Source organism: Arvicanthis niloticus, chromosome 4 (assembly GCF_011762505.2).
Source record: "Arvicanthis niloticus isolate mArvNil1 chromosome 4, mArvNil1.pat.X, whole genome shotgun sequence".
NCBI classification, from domain to species: Eukaryota; Metazoa; Chordata; class Mammalia; order Rodentia; family Muridae; genus Arvicanthis; species Arvicanthis niloticus.
In genome coordinates, this window is record NC_047661.1 from 25,620,204 (window position 1) to 25,636,445 (window position 16,242).

At 40.1% G+C, this 16,242-nt stretch overlaps 3 protein-coding genes across 6 annotated transcripts in view; 1 reads left to right on the plus strand and 2 right to left on the minus strand.

Moving 5' to 3' along the window:
* Mfsd8 (major facilitator superfamily domain containing 8) overlaps positions 1–7,681 on the minus strand; it is a 30,824-nt gene extending 23,143 nt beyond the window's left edge. Inside the window, exon 1 of one of the 3 annotated variants that reach the window (XM_034500188.2) lies at positions 7,420–7,681. In XM_034500188.2, coding sequence (XP_034356079.1) covers positions 7,420–7,484 — 65 coding nt within the window. In that variant the 5' untranslated portion in view covers positions 7,485–7,681. The remainder of the gene's footprint in view (positions 1–7,419) is intronic. The other 2 variants (XM_076932329.1, XM_076932327.1) reach the window with 2 other exon arrangements.
* Positions 7,682–7,752: 71 nt separating this feature from the next.
* Abhd18 (abhydrolase domain containing 18) overlaps positions 7,753–16,242 on the plus strand; it is a 51,402-nt gene continuing 42,912 nt past the window's right edge. The window contains exon 1 of the mRNA XM_034500189.2: positions 7,753–7,897. The gene's annotated coding sequence lies outside the window, so the exon portion shown is untranslated. The remainder of the gene's footprint in view (positions 7,898–16,242) is intronic.
* LOC117706963 (FUN14 domain-containing protein 2-like) lies at positions 13,013–15,370 on the minus strand. Of its 2 annotated transcripts, XM_076932331.1 has the most exons (2): positions 14,684–15,370; positions 13,013–13,818 (listed from the first exon to the last, which is right to left on the minus strand). In XM_076932331.1, exons 1-2 carry the CDS (start codon positions 15,222–15,224, stop codon positions 13,727–13,729), a joined length of 633 nt encoding a protein of 210 aa, XP_076788446.1. In that variant the 5' UTR covers positions 15,225–15,370; the 3' UTR covers positions 13,013–13,726. The 2 variants fall into 2 exon arrangements, with proteins under 2 accessions (XP_076788446.1, XP_034356082.1); XM_034500191.2 differs by having other exon boundaries at positions 13,019–15,367.

Genomic DNA, 16,242 nt, shown 5'->3' on the forward strand with positions numbered 1-16,242 from the left:
CTCTCGTCCTTCCGTTGCACATAACGCATTTTAACCACTGAGCCGTGATCCTGGCTTTCCTTTTCTACTGCTACATGCAAGAGAAATGTGTTAATCTAACAGGATGAATGAACAAACTTTCTCAAGAAAAGTTTCACAAACTAGCTACAAAAAATAGATCTCTCTTGGGGCTGGAGGGGGATGGCTCATAGGTTAGGAGCACTGACTGCTCTTCCAAAGGTCTTGAGTTCAATTCCCAGCAACCACATGGTGGCTCACAACCATCTGTAATGGGGATCCGATGCCCTTTTCTGTGTGTCTGAAGACAGCAAACTCACATATATGAAATAAATAATAAATAGAAATACATAAATAAAAATGATTTATTTAAAAAAAGAAAGAATCAGATCTCCCACAAATGGGACATACTGAAAATTAATTACTATAAGGATCCTGAGATGGGCAAAGGTTCCTGCCCAATGAATGACCTGAATTCCCTTCCTACAACCCATATAGTAGAAATAGAGACCTCTACAGGTACACCACAGCACATACGTGCCTACACACACACAAATGAATGAGCAAATACAGTAAAGATCTAGTATTCTATATTTACTCTCATGTTTCTGGCATTCTTTCTTGATGGAAGCATATTACTTTTCCTGTGAGCTGTTCTGACTGGAATGATGTAACCTAAGACAGTGCTAGCCTGGAGCTTCCAGGAACACTGCCCTTTGCTCTGACATGAATTGCCAAATAAGTTCTACTTGTGGACCAAAGAGCTTATGGTGATACAGCAGACTGGGTTTTGTCTTCTGAATAAACTTATAGCCTGGACTAAAAGTAAGTATATAACTGACATCCTACCTCTGTTAGGTGATACCTGAGTGTTTATGTTTATTAAATGACTACACAAGTACCAAGAAGAGTTGGCAAATGTGGGTACTACTCTTTCTACAAACTCAGAAACACTTAACAGAAAAAAATGTCCAATTATGTTCCAAGAGTATTTTCTTTTGGAGAAAGGGCTTGGTTGATTTGTTTTGTTGTCACTGTTGTTTGTTGAGAGACAGTCCTATGAAGCTCAGGCTGGCCACAGAGTCTAAATCCTCTGCCCTCACCATGATGTCTTGGTCCCAGAGTATTTTATAAAACAGACTGTGATGTTGTCAGATTTAATCATCATTGAAAAGCTTTCATTTTTCAAATGTAATATGCTTAGAAATGGCTGAAAGAAGCTGGGAGCAGCACGTGTCTTTTGACCCCAGCACTCTGGAGGAAGAGGCAGGTGGATCTGTGAGGTCTAGGGCAGCCTAGATCAAGTTCCAGGACAGCCAGGGCTATGCAGAGAAACCATATCTCAAATAAACAAACAAGAAATGGCAGGGAAGAAGAAACATGTTTAGATCTACTATGCCAAGGATATTCATTACTGATATGTGTTCCATTTTTATTATATTTACTCATTTTTATTTATTACATATGTGCTTAAGTGCTGCAGCATGCATGTGGAGGTCAAAGGATAAAGTCAGAGTCAGTTCTCTCTACCCAGTAGATCCAAGAATCAAAGTTAAGGTCATCAAGCACGGAAGCAAGCTCCCACATCCACTGAGCCATCTTTCCAGCCCCCATTACATACATTCTAAGTGCTTAAATCACTGTGTGATTATATATATAATATATATAATATATATATATAATTATATATATAATATAGTGACCTACACACAGACCTTTTAATTGTGATATAAAATACCCAAAAAAGATAAACTCAAGATTCATTGTATTACAAAATCAACATACTTGAATTTAATGTATACCATTGCAGTTAATTACATACTGGGAAAAGCATGCATCATTGAATCTCGGAGTATGGACTTTTGTATCAATTTAATACTTTGTTAGTATTATACTTTTAGAGACCCATTATTAATGTCTGATGATTAGAAATTAAACACATGATCACTTTATAAGAAGGATCAGGGTGGTGGTGGCACATGCCTTTAGTCCTAGCACTCAGAAACCAGAGACAGGTGGATCTCTGTGAGTTTGAAGCCAGCCTGGGCTATAGAGAGAGTTTCAGGACAGCCATAGCTACATAGTGAGACCCTAGATCAAAAAAAGAAAAATCTTTCCTAGCCAAAAGGCAGTTACATGTTATATGCGGTGGTGGCGCACGCCTTTAATCCCAGCACTTGGGAGGCAGAGGCAGGCAGATTTCTGAGTTCGAGGCCAGCCTGGTCTACAGAGTGAGTTCCAGGACAGCCAGGGCTACACAGAGAAACCCTGTCTCAAAAAAAGAAAGAAAGGAAAAGAAACTGAGGCATAACAGGTGTGGTGTCTCAACACTAGGCAAGGGGATTAGGAATTAAAGATCATCTCTCATGCTACATAGTAACTTCAAGGCCAGACTGGGCTCCAAGACACTCTGGAAAGAAAACTGGGCAAGATGCAGAGAAGATGGCAAGCTCCACATCAGTCTGGGAAATACAGCAAGACTTTGACTCCATTTATTTTTGAAATTTTCTGTTACTTTTTAATTTTACCTTTATGTGCATGAATGTTTTGCTTTCATATGTATCTGTGTACTGCATTCAGTCTGACACTTCTGATGGAATACACTAGCATTTCTCGGTATTATTATGAGACAGTCTTGTGACTAAGAAAGTCCATGGATCTAGATTGTGAGATAACCTTTAGGTACACTGACCCAGACCTAGTAGTCATAGTCAATTGTAACATGAGCAGAGATAGACCCAGGAAAAGTTTGCTTTGTTTTGTGATATGGGATCTCTCTATGTAGCCCTGCTCTCCTGGAATTTAATGTTACCTAGGCTCACCTCAAACTTACAGAGATTCACCTGCCTCTGCCTCCCAAGTGCTGGGACAGTTCTTCTAAACTAGAGTTTAAAACAAGATAGAACCAACATATGAACAGTGTGTGGCTTGTATGAGTATGTATGTGTGTTCATTACATTATTAGAACTATTAGAAAAACAATGACCATAGAGTGTAAATTGTATAACACTCTTTAATTGGTGTTTCTAGTTATATTCATGGAGTTGTATAAGGAATGGATTTGTTTTTGGAAAAAGGCAGACTGTGATAACATACTCATAATACCTGAGACTTACTTTAGTTTGGCAAAAGATACTGTGTAAAAAGGCATCTGATTGGTGTGGAAAGAGTAATTGGAAAGGTATTAGGTATTATTAAACTATTTCAATCTTCCCATGTATTTGAAATCTTTTGAAGTAATAAATTTTTATTATGCTCTTTTTTTAATTTCGAAGGAATAGCAGCATATGGCTGTTGATTTACTACATTTCTTGTACCTTTTTTATTTTGATGACACAAACATGTTAGATGGCTGAGACTGAGTTTTACAGACTTCTGCTTTACAGGGGTGTAAGAAGAAATACTGAAGCTGGGTTTCATGGCACATATGCCTTTCATCCCAGCACTCAGGAGGCAGAGACAGCAAGACCTCTGTGAGTTTGAAGGTAACCTTGTCTACATAGCACTTCCAGGCCAGCCAGGGCTACACAGTGAGACCCGGTCTAAACAGACAAACAAACAAAACCTAAAACAAACAAGCAAGCAAGCAAGCAAAAGAACTGTTGTACTTATTTCCAAGGGGGTTTGCTTAACTTTTACTATTATCTAGCTACTATTTCTGTTATATCCTGGCATTCATTTTCCTGCTGGAATTCTCTTTCAAGTACAACTGTGATGGTCTAATATTTTGAAAACCACAGCTCCAAATAGCAGAATGTTTAACAAATCTATGACTTAAAATCCAGGAAAAGTAGGTAATATACTGGTATGAACTGAGTACCTGGGTAAAACTTAATATGAATAAATAAATTTTTGATTTCGTGGGCTTTCTTGCAAATAGTCTGGGACAGAGCAGCACTGCACTTTCAAAGTTAAGCTCTGGACTCACTACAGCCAGACTCAGAACTGGAGAGCAAAAAGGGTGGGCGTCCCGAGAAAGCAGTATGAATATAACTGGAGAAATAGAAAAGACAGAACTGAAAGGTGTGCACTGTAAGACAAACATACTAGCACTTTCCTGTTACTGTTATTGCATTACTTGGGAGGGGAAGCAGGAAGACCCTAAGTTCAAGTTCAGCCTTTACCAGACTGAGTTGTGAGCCAGCCTAAGCTTCAAAATGAGAACTTACTTGAAAGGAAGGAAAAAAGGAAGGGAGGGTGGGAAGGACAGAGAGAGGGAGGGAGGGAGGAAAGAGGAAGAAGGAGGAAGGAAGTGAGGGGAGGTAGTGCAGACATGAAAGGACAGGTGATGCAGTAATATTTCTTTTTTTTTCATAAAAAACATTTAAAATGTTATATACAGTTATTAGATTTTAGTAATGCCTTATGTTCTATGTTAAATATTATACATATTTTAAATAAATTTTCAATATTTGTCCTTTCCCCTAACAACTAAAAATTATCTTAGTATCAAATTTTTTCAATAATTACCTATTTACAACTACTTTTTATACATTTAAAAAATTGTAATATAATTACATCATTCCCTCTATTGTTATATGCAAATTATTGGCTTTGGTCATGTGCTATACAAGAATATTCCCTTTTTTTGTCTGAATATATCGATAACATTTATTTATTTTTTATGCTTTTTTATTGGATATTTTATTTACTAATATTGAAATAAGAATTTGAAGTGTCCATAGCATTTCAGAAAACCCTAAGATAAGGCTAGCTAACTATAATCTGTAGGTCAAATCCTGACATCATCTGTCTTTAGCTCGAAAGCTAAAACCAGTTTGCAGGTGAATATTTGTTACCAGATGACAAAAGACTAACTTCAAAGATCAATGTTCTCATCAACAGACCAACCTACTCGCTAAACAATGCACTCATTAAGTATGATTTGTAGATTTTCTCTTCTATCTATACTGTCCATGACTTTGCCTTTTGGCCTGAACTAACAAACCTAACCTATCTACCAATGGGACAATTTCAGAAAAGTGGTCAGCCCCTGTTCTCTTAAATAAAATTCATAAAGTAAGTCAGTTGAGAACACTAGACACTCAAAAAAAGAAGAATCTAAGCCAATTAGATCAATAAATCATGATTAAGCAATCTTGTTAGCTTCAAAGGGTTGCTGGCTAACTAAACTGAACTTTGTACAGTAAAGTAAAAGTGAGCAAACCCTATAGCTAGTCATAACTAGGTTATCAACTTATGATTTTAAAGGCAGTATATTGAATTGTTCTGAAACTATTTCCTTTTAATTTTTAAAATGCTAAATACAAAACCTCAATCTAATAAACTCTTTACGGACAGGAACACCTGATTATAGATAAATTCTAACACAATCATTTATTTAAAAGGGAGAGAAAACTAAGAGAAAATATACTTAGGTAATCTTATTTGACTATATTACAACATATACAATCATAAACTCATATTTATATGGTTAAGTACATCTATGACTCAAGGATCCCATGGTCTTTTAAGAAAACATGAAATATAACAGAAAAGAAGCAAGCAGCAAAAAGAATGCTAGGAAATGTCACAGATGTATAGACTTGACTAACAGGCAGAGCTCTAGCCCTGTCAGAGCCTGTACCTCGTAAGCACAAAATTCCATTAAGTATAAATAACTGTTTTTAGGGGTCACAGCAAGCAATAAGCCTGGAAGAAAAGAAGTCATTGACAGTAGTTGCAGGTAACATAAACAAGGGTTGCTGACAGATTTCAAAAAGGTGACAAGGGATGGTCTTCTAGGAGTGGAATAGGCAGGACCACTCTAGGACTGTATGAACTCCAAAAAGACAGCAGCACAGGAAAAAAAAAAAAAAAAAAAAAAACTAGGGCAGAAGCCAACAGCTTCAAAGGCCTCCACAGGCCTGGGGACCGTCTTAGTTAGGGTTTCACTGCTGTTAACAGACACCATGACCAAGGCAACTCTTAAAAAGACATTTAATTGGGTCTGGCTTACAGGTTCAGTGCTTCAGTCTATTATCAAGGTAGAAACATGGCAACCTCCAGGAAGGCATAATACAGGAGGAGCTAAAAGTTCTACATCTTCATGTGAAGGCTGCTAGCAGAATACTGACTTCCAGGCAGCTAGGGTGAGGGTCTTAAAGCTACAACCATAATGACACACCTACTTCAACAAGGCCACACTTCCTACTAATGCCATTCCTTGCCCCAAATCATATACAAACCATCACAGGGATACAGCTCTTTTAAAACAAATTTTAACACTGCTACTAATTTTAATCACCTCAAGATAAAATCAAATAACATAACATTATAATACATATTCTCTACCTAGTAAATCAAAGACCAAGAGGTTTCACTGTGGTCAAAATAAAGGATTGGTGTTGAAGATAGATAAAAGAGAAAATAATTACTTAGTATAGTTATTATGTGTTGTTGTGTATGGTGTACACATCCTTGTCATCCCAGCACTTGAATGTGATGGCAGGAGGGGCAGGAATTCTCATTATACTTGGCTACATACTGAGGTTGAGGCCAGCCCAGGTTTCAGTGGACCCAGTCTCAAAATATAAAGAGAACAGCAGTGGAGACGGTTCAGTGGTCAGGGTGCTTGCCCCCACACCTGAGAATCTACACGGTAGGTGGAGAGAACCCAGTACTACAAGTTTTCCTCTGACTTCTATACAAAGCATGATACATATGCCACGCTTTCCCCCTCAACACACACTGTGCTTCAAATAAAAGACTCGATAAAATAATACTTATTTTTCCTTGTTTCCTAAAGGTAAAACTACATATTGGCACCGTAAGACAAACCCGAACTTTTCTAAATCAGTGCTCAAAAATTAGGATCAAAATGAGAATTACAAGGATGAAAATACTAATGAAACGCTTAAAAATTAGTCTGTATTTTGTACCTGTTATACTGAGCAAAGTATGAGTCATTTTAAATGGGTTTATTTGCAAAATGTGAAGACGTTATTAGGCAGGTTAGGAAAAGGTCAGTACCCTCGAGTGTCGGGTAAAACCATCATTTGGGGCTTTTGTGAAGTGGTCAGCTATATAGAGTCAACAAAATGCAGTGTCTGCTGAAAAGAGGCTGCTTAGGTTTCTTTATACAAAACAAAAGAAGAACAGAAAGTGAAGAAAACAAAGCTCTCAAGCAGGAAGGAATTATCATGATAGGATTCAGGCAGATGCTTTAGACACACAGCACACAGGCTACAATGTGAAGCTGCCGTGACCTATGACTCCTATGTGAAGCATCCCCCTCCCCAGCTTGCTGGGTACTCAAGTTCTTCAAGTTCCAAGATTCTCCAGTATTCCCAAGTAAACGCGATTAGCCGGGAGCCAGTCCTGAGTGGCTCCGAAGGCGTTGCTGGGAACGCGCATGTGCAGTCGGGTTTCGGCCCGGACCGTAGACACGCAGTACCCAGCCAATCCCACCGGCCTGCTCACCTGCTTCCGGGTGAGCTGGGGCTCAGGAGGGGCTCCCGCTCGGCCTCGCTTCCCAGGTTCGCCATAATGACAGCCCTCACTAGGCGGCGCGCTGCCCGCTCTCGCGACACCTGCTCCTTCTCCTCGGCCGGAGCTGTCAAAACACTCGTGCAAGTGCGCGTGCGCGCCGTGAGGCCGGAAGCGGACCGGCTCTCTAGGGGAAGTGTGAAGGGACGCGCATGAGGCGGTGGCGGTGACCAGAAAGCAGGCCGGAAGGGGTGGAGCAAGGCCACAGCCCGCTGCTGGGGGCGTGTCCCGCGGGCGCTCCGCCCCTAGTTCGTCCTCCTCGCGGGCCTGGCTGGCAGCTCTACCCTTGTTCGGTAGGTGAGGAGAATCACCTCTTGGCAGTCCGAACTGAGTCCGATCCCTAGAGCGTGTAGAGCGGTGGTGCCCAGAGGCTTAGCGAGCTCCCCTTCAGGTGTGCGTCCGCGAGCGGCCTGTAAGTAACAACCGGTGCCTTTGGCTTCTGCGTACGTGCAAGGAGGCATGAATGCAGCAGTGTCCTGGTCCGAGGGAGGACGTTGGGGATCCCTGTGCCCCAACCCTGCTGACCTCACCTGAAGGGACTGAGGGATGAGACTGATGGCAGCTACCCACTATTGTCCCGCTGGCTCCGCACCTGAGGAGGCTGGGGCTGGGGCTGATGGCAGCCAGCCGCTGGTGTCCCGCTGGCTCCGCACCTGAGGGGACTGAGGATCGGGGCTGAGGTGGCAACCAGCTGCTGCTACCTCTCTGGTTCCGGGCCCTCGAGCCTCAACTTTGCAAAAACAGCCCCTCAGCAAAGCCTGCTAAGCTTCAACCCGTTGCTTTCAGCGTCAGGAACGTAAACACTCAACAGACTCAAATGTTGTTTACTTCCTAGTCGCTCTCCCTGCCGTTGGGCTTGTCAGCTAATTGGTGCCAGAAATCATTGTGTGTCTCATAATGTTTTCTTAACTCTAGATAACATTATCATGTGATTTCGTTGGATTGCTTCTATCCTGGGACGTGTACAGCAGGCACGTGTCTAACTTAATCATGACCTGAGGTAGAGATAAGTTACCTGGAATCTCTCAAGAGTTGGGACCCGGTCTTAATTCTTGAATTCGTATTATCGCATAGCGTTTCTCCTGCCTCATGAGCTCTGTTGTGTGATATTACCATCACCTCACCTTTGATCTTTCATTTGTGATCATCTCATGTGTAGCCAATCAGGCATACTCTACTAGAGAACTGATAAACTTGAAATGTCTTCTGTTAATTATCTTCCGAATCTAGTCTTGATTATTAGATACTTTGTAGTATTCAGTCCTGCAGATTTATCTATAGTAACAGAAACAAGCAGATTCTAGTCTTGGAATTGGTTCCAAGACTAGAGATGGGTAGAAAATAAAGTACTTTTTTACTTTTTTTAAAGTAGTTTTCTAATCCCTGGGCAATGGCACAATTTGTGGCGGATATATAATAGAGGAAGAAAATTTTAACTAGCATTCCATCAAGCAGAATGTGATGTATGTTGAAAGAAATCTTATTCGGTCCCCTCATTTCATCCCTACAATGATTTTCTAAAAAGGAGAGGCATTGACACATGTAGACAAAGACGTGACAGGCAGAGAGAATAAGTAGATGGCTGAGAGCTTACAGAGCTAACAAACAGTGGCTTGAATTCAAGAAGCAGGACTCCGCTGACAGCAAAGCCTGTGCTGTTTACCACCAGGTTTCCTGTAAACAGAATATCAATAATATCTTCTCATATTTACCAATAGCAAAACAAGCATTTAGTGTTTATTTAAATGAAATAATTGGTTGCTCTGTATTAGGCCAAGTATAGTTTTCCATTTTCCAGTTGAGGTAGCTCACTCAAGGTCACACAGCTAGTGGAGAAACTCAGGTCTTTCCATTACTGTGTCCAAGTGATGACTTCAGACAACAAAAACACATTCAGTAAGTATATAGACAACTCCTAAAGTCTAAATAAACTCTTATTTCTCAGAAGAGAAATAAGTATCAATTGAAGCAAACATGGGGAGGACAACAGTGTTTTTTGTTTGGTTTTGTATTTTTGTTTGGTTTTAAGTAGTCCACCAAGAAAAAAAAGCAAAAATTGAAGATATTAAACCTTTCTGAATGTTTTACTCAACAATGTGGGACTTGTTGGGTATTTGTCCCCTGACTCCACTTCCTTTTCTATCTTGGTGATGCTAGGGATTGAACTAAACCTTTCAAGTGCTCAACAGGAAAGTTATCAGCTGAGCTAAATACCCAACCCCTTATTGGGTCTTCTTGAATGATTGTCCAGAATAGATAGCTGCATCCCTCCCAAACACTTACTCTTATTTTTCTATTCTTCTTCAGTATAAAAGTAACTAAATCAGTTACCTAAGGATAGCTGGTGTGTGTGTGTGTGTGTGTGTGTGTGTGTGTGTGTGTGTGATTTTAAAGTGTAAAATGGGCTGGAGAGATGATCCAGAGGTTAAAAGCACTTATGGCTCTTGCAGAAGATCAGAATTCAATTTCCAGCACTCACATGGTAACTTGTCATCTAATTCTAAGGGATCTGATGCCCCTTTTAGACCTCAATAAACACTAGGCACATACATACATGCAGGCAAATACCCATACATTTTTTTTAAAATGAAAATTAGGTCTCTTTGGGAGGGGTACAAGGGAGTTAATGTACGTGGTATATTAAAAAAATGTTTTTTAAAATTTATTTTGCAGTACACATGTGCTACAGAGCATGTGAGGAGATCAGAGGACAGCTTGCAGAAATGAATTTCTCACCAGGATGACAATTTTGAAATTTACTTACGCCTTTGAGATCCCACACATAAAAGTCTAGGAAGAGCCAGGCAGTGGTGGCACACTTGGGAAGCAGAAGTAGTCTACTCTCTCTGACTTGGAGGCAAGCCAGGGCTACACAGAGAACCCCAGTCTCAAAACAAAAAGGTCTAGGAAGAAAAAGTAATGTTTATTTAAATACTTAGATATCAAAGTAATAGGAGGTTAAAAAGTACTAGATGGAGTAATATTAGTAGACTATGAGTGCCATATTAGCAATAAAGCTCATTTCTAGGAAAGACATTCTATTCCTTGGCACTGTGCTCATACTTCTATTTTTGTTCCACTTTGTTTCTCCCCTGTACACTTGCTATTTAAAAATATACATGGCTGTTGTGTCCATTTTGCTTGGTACTTCAAAAGTGGCTGCTACTTCTGCAGGATCTCGCTGGTGTCTTGCTTGACCTGAGGGCTTTTAGTACCTGGAATAACTCCAGATGCCACTTTAATGTAAACTGATGTTGTCTTTATCCCAACTTAGAAGATTCGTAGTTCTTGATATCCTAAACATAGCCAGCTTTGCCTAGAAAGATTTTTTTTAGAGGATGTGGAAATGATTCAGTGGCTAAGAGCACTTTTTACACAAGCAGGAGGATCTGAGTTGAAGTCACCAACACTTTTGAAGGCTGGTCACTGATACATGTGTCTATAACCCCCCACCATCTGAGTGATGTATGTAACTGGCATGTAAACCTATATACATGCAGCATACACACATATACAAACACACACACCAAAAAAAAAAAGAACTATATCATTTGGAGATTCAGAAATTCATTTTATACTGTTCTGAGACTGAAATGGAATTTAAGAATAGCTATATAATACCAAATTTCAAAACCAAATACATAATCTCTATGTGTGTTTGCTTTGTTTTCTGATCTTTATCTGTGAATTGCTTGCTAGTAGGTAAATATAGCAAGGAAATATGCTGCCTCTAGGCTTAAAGTGGTCTCTTACATAGAAAAATAAAGTGATGTGTGAAATTTTATAGTGTTGAGTTGAAAAACAAAGGATTGAACAATTTGGTATGTAATGAATATTGTTCATTGCAAAATAATTGAAATTTCATTGTCATTAGGTACTTTAATACACATGCAGAAATTAATGTAACTTTTAAAAGGTGCTCTGTTGGCATTTGCCTTTAATCCTAGCATACATGGGCCAAAGATAGATCTCTGTGAATTTGAGTCTAACCTGGTCTACATAGTGAGTTCCAGGACAGCCAGGGCTATGTAGAAAGAACTTGTCTGAAAAAACAAAAAATAAAATAGACAGACATAAAATTATGATTGATTAGCATACTGTTTCTTGTTGAAGATTATTTGGGTTTTGTTTGTTTTCTCACATAGAATTGACTTAGTATCAACATAATATGTGGATATTCCAAAGGGTGTAGATCCTAGTGTGTGATACTACAGAAAGACAGGACCTTTATTACAGTAGCATGAAACTGTTCTGAAATTTAATAAGTATATACAAAAACATGAGTAATAAGTATATGAACCATTACAGAAAGTTCTAAGTAGTAAAATAATTTAAATCAATGTTAGCTCCCTGTCTCTGTGACAAAATACCTCAAAAAAAAAAAAAAAAAAAAAAAAAAAACCAACCTAAACTGAAAAAACAGTTTAGGTTTTAGTTTATCCTTCTATTGCAATAGAAACACCATAACCAAGGCAACTTCTGGAAGTTTATTTGGGGAGTATAGTTTCAGAAGGTGAGTCAGTAATCATTATGGTGAGAATGTGGCAGCAGGCAGGTATGGTGCTGAAGCAGTACCTAAGAGCTCACATCCTAATCAACAGTTATGAGACAAAGAAAACTAACTGGGAATAGTGTAGGTTTTTGGAACCTCAAAGCCCACCCCTAGAGACGCACCTCCAAGGCTCTGAATGCCTCCTAATCTTCCCAAATAGTTCTACCAACTAGGAACCAAGTATTCAAATATATGAGCCTATGGGGCCATTTTCATTCAAATTACCACAGAAAGGTTGTCTGGGCTCTTGATTTCAGAGTTAGTGTTCATTTGTTGGCTTTGCTCTTAGACCTGTAGCAAGGAAGAACATCATGTCATGGAACGTGTGGCAGAGAAGCTCCTTTCCAGTCATGGACTGGGAAGGGGGGAAATAAAAGGACAAAGAGAAGAGAGGGACCCAGGCTCTTGATATACCTCAAGCACACATACCCAGGAACTAAACCACTTTATAATGTTGCACCACCTCCCTATAAACTAACACCAAGTCTTTAGCACACCCAGAGGACCTTTCAGATCCAAACCGTAGTAACTATTCATCATTTAGAATTATATTTCCTTAAAATTTATCTCCATCCTACTCCAAATATCCAAAGACCTGAGTTCATTGGGAGTATAGAACATTATTTTTAACTTGAATGTGGTGTGCAAGTGGAGGCCAGAGGACAACTTAAAGAAGTCAGTTTTCTCCTTCCAAACATCCTGGGGATCAAAGAAGTATCAGGTATGGGTGGCCAGTGCTTTCAACTACTGAGCCTTCTCACCAGCCCTAGATTTAATTGGGTAAAGAATACACTGGTTTAAATGATTTTAATAATTGTTTTAGTAGAATATGTATATAGTGGAGATAATGGATGATAACATTTAAGAAAATCTTCCAGTTGCATGAGGTGGGGATAATGATTAGAAGTTGGAGGTCAGCCTGAATTACATGAGAACCTGTTTCAAAAAGAAAACCATAAAAGCCAATTTCTGTTTACCATTTGTTTAATAACTGAAATACAAAGTACTAACTGGCAAATTTACTCTCCAAGGGAGTGTTATTTTTAAGTAACAGTTTTAAGTAAATGGAAGAATATAAACATGATTTAAACAAACTGCAAAGAGTCAGTTGGCTTATAAACAAGTGGTTCCCCAGGTCTGTGGAGTCTGTGGTTTTAGTGTGGTTTTTTGTTATTTTGAATTTGTATGGGTTCTTTTTTCCCCTACTGGTGGAAATATGAAGAAGATTTAATCCTGGTAATAAAGGTGTAAACCTATATTCAAAGGCTGAGAAGTACAGTTAGTTTCTTCTTCCCATGTAGCATACAGTTTCCAAGGTTGTTCTTTAAGATCATTGTTTTCTGGTGCTCACAGTGTTGAGTTTGGGCTGGACCCATGATTTTTCTTTCTGATCAACAGAGAATGGAAACATTGATTGCACTCACACACTTGCCCTTTCTGCAGAGGTCTTAGACTCCCGGGGCATACTCTCTCTCTCCACCTGGCCATGAAGAAAAGAAGTCCTCCGTTTTTTGACTTGTATGGAGAGAACAAAGTCAGTGTGAGATGAAGAACTGTGGATAGCCTCCCAGAGCTAAGTTTGTCATCTGCTGACAAAGGACCAAATATGAATAAATCTTGTAGTTGCAAGTATATAAATTGTACCCCAAACCTAAGAGCCCGAAAGCAGGTTCTTCTCCACTGAAGCTTCTAGATGAAAATTTCACCCAGCCGACATTTGATTGAAGAAGATGAGGCCCTGATGCAGGAAACCAAGCTAGATAGGTTCTTGCAACCTATTCCTGGAGGAAAAGGCAAATGAGAAGATTGAGAAAGGGCAAAGTAGACTCAGAGGTGTGTTCTTCAGTTCTTTAAGGTCCTGGGGCAGCTGTTCCTGGTGACTTGGGCCTGTAATCCCACCTCTTCAGGAAACTGATACATGAGGATGTCAAGTACTAGGCCAGCTAGAGCAATTAGTAAGATCTTCTCTCAAAATAAAAAGTACCCAAAAAACTGAAAATATAGCTCAGGAGTAGCCCTTGCCTAGTAAGAGCAAAGCCCTGGGCACACCCCAACTACCCCCTCCACAAAAAGCACCCAAAAAATAGGTCCTAGTATTTAAGTTATGGCCCTTTTTGAAGTGTCATACTTCTGAGTTCTTAACTAAGATAACTATTATAGTTTACTGGAGTAGCTGTCAAGAGGGGAAAAAAGCATCAATCAATTTACTTGTAAAATTCTGTAAGGAGACTGTTCCCCTAAAATAGCTGGCTAGTGCATGGTACTCCCAAAACTGTGTTTTCTTTCTTCCCGTGTTCAAAGTCAGATATATTCAGTTCCTTTCCATGAAGAGCATAGAAAGGTAATTGTGCGTCGCTCTTCCAGCTCAACTGTTAGGGACAGATCTTAAAGATGTTTTAGGGCAGATTTTACACACAGGAAAAGGACCATTCTTGTTGGCCTCCAGATGGAGAGCATGCTTCCCCCTTTGCTTGTCAAGCCCATGGGAGGGCCTGTGTAAATTTGCATGGGCAAGATGGCTGTGGAAACGGTTCAGATTTACAACAGAGAGGAGGGCCTGAAGAGGAAGAGTCTGGATTTTCCTACGATGGAGTGTTGAGGCTGGTGAACAGTGGAAGTGAAGCGATACCCCTTAGGATGCCATACCGAGCAGAAAGCCTCCAAAAAATCCTCCAGTTACTAAAACATTCTTCTTTACAAAGCACACCACCTCCTCAGCTTTGCTCTTGACTTCAGTTGGTATTTGGGCGCTCTTCCGAATCGTCAGCTGCTCCTTAGCTTTTTTCATGTCTTTCTCTACTCGACTCCAGTCAACTTTTATGTAACCAGTATGGTTTGCAAGCTGGAGGAGAAAAAAGCCCCCTCCCACTGCTGTGGCAGCCAGCTTTCCAACCTTCTGGAATATGAAGCCAGTGCACCAGCCAGTGACGCCTCCAATAAGGAGCTGGGTTGCCACGCTGTACTTTTCACCTGAAGACCGACTTTCCTGCCCGAAAAGCTTGCGCCACCAAGGCTGTTTTTTGGCAAATTCTGTAAGATCCAGTGCCTCATAAGCATCAAAGTGCCCTTGACTGGCCGAGGCCATCGTTGTAAGGTGGCTGTGAGAGGAGAAGCGATGAGGGTCAGTAAAGGAGGAGACTGATCGTGCCACGGTTGCGGTTGTGGTGGTGGTGGTGTTCGTTGTCATGGCCTGCTGGCTTTCCGCACGTGGGCAGATGTGTCCATTCCCACGGCCGCGGCGGAAGAGGGCTGGTAGAGCTCGCGCGCGCGCCTCAGCTTTCTCCCAGCTCCAGCTGCGTCACAAAGCCACCTTGGCCTTTATCAAGTACTTGAGTGTCCTAAGAATGCTAAAATTGACCCAGTTGTCTGTGTTCATAAGACTGGGAAAGCAAAATATATTATAAATAGTGGTTGGAAGATTTGGTGGATTTTGCAAAAGAAAATGGATTTCAACTGAATACTTAAATGAGATTTTTAAGTACAACCCAGATTTTCCAAAGCGAAGTTCAAGGTATTACCATGAATGTCTGTTTAATACAACTAGCTGGAAGCATTTTACAGGAAATACAAATGAACAATTTCACATTAGAAGTGTTGCTTCTTTCTGTTTTACAACAGAGACACTCTTTAAAGATGTGTGTTTATTTGGGATTATACAGGTGATTACAACCCAGATGAGTGTACTGTGATAGATACAACTAAGGAGACTGAGACAAGTGAAAACTTGTTAAATTTGTTCTTCTCTCACATATTATATCCCGAATGTAGTCTGTCTGTCCCGGGTCATGCCTTCCTCTCTATTAACCAAACATGGCATATCAAGTTACAAATGAAAACTTTTAAGGCAAAAGGAAGTACAGATAGGTTGTTTTGAAACAAAAATTCATTAGTTACAACAGCTTGCTTGCTGCCAGCAGTGTTATGTTTGCTTGACTAATGAGGTCTTCACAAAAGTAATTCTGATTGTAAGATTGTGGTTCAGACAACTGCAACTATACACCTCAGGCTATCACTGGAAAGATGTGGGTAGAAGTAGGCTTAATGCACAGCTGTGGGCTTGATAGTTTTTGTGCTAACCTAAGGGGTAACAGTATCTAGTAAATATTCCTGGTTATGAGAATTGTGTAACAGTGTGAACAGCTTGCTTTGCTGGTCCAATCCTATGAAGAAGGTAAAGTGCCAGTCCAGTTGATTGTGGGTTACAC

Coding starts and splice junctions, on each gene's coding strand:
- LOC117706963 (XM_076932331.1), bottom strand. CDS start 15,224: ATGACAACGAACACCACCACCACCACAACCGCAACCGTGGCACGATCA. Junction 13,819..14,683: donor TTTTGGAGGCTTTCTGCTCG/GTATGGCATCCT, acceptor CTTTTCCTCCAG/GAATAGGTTGCAAGAACCTA.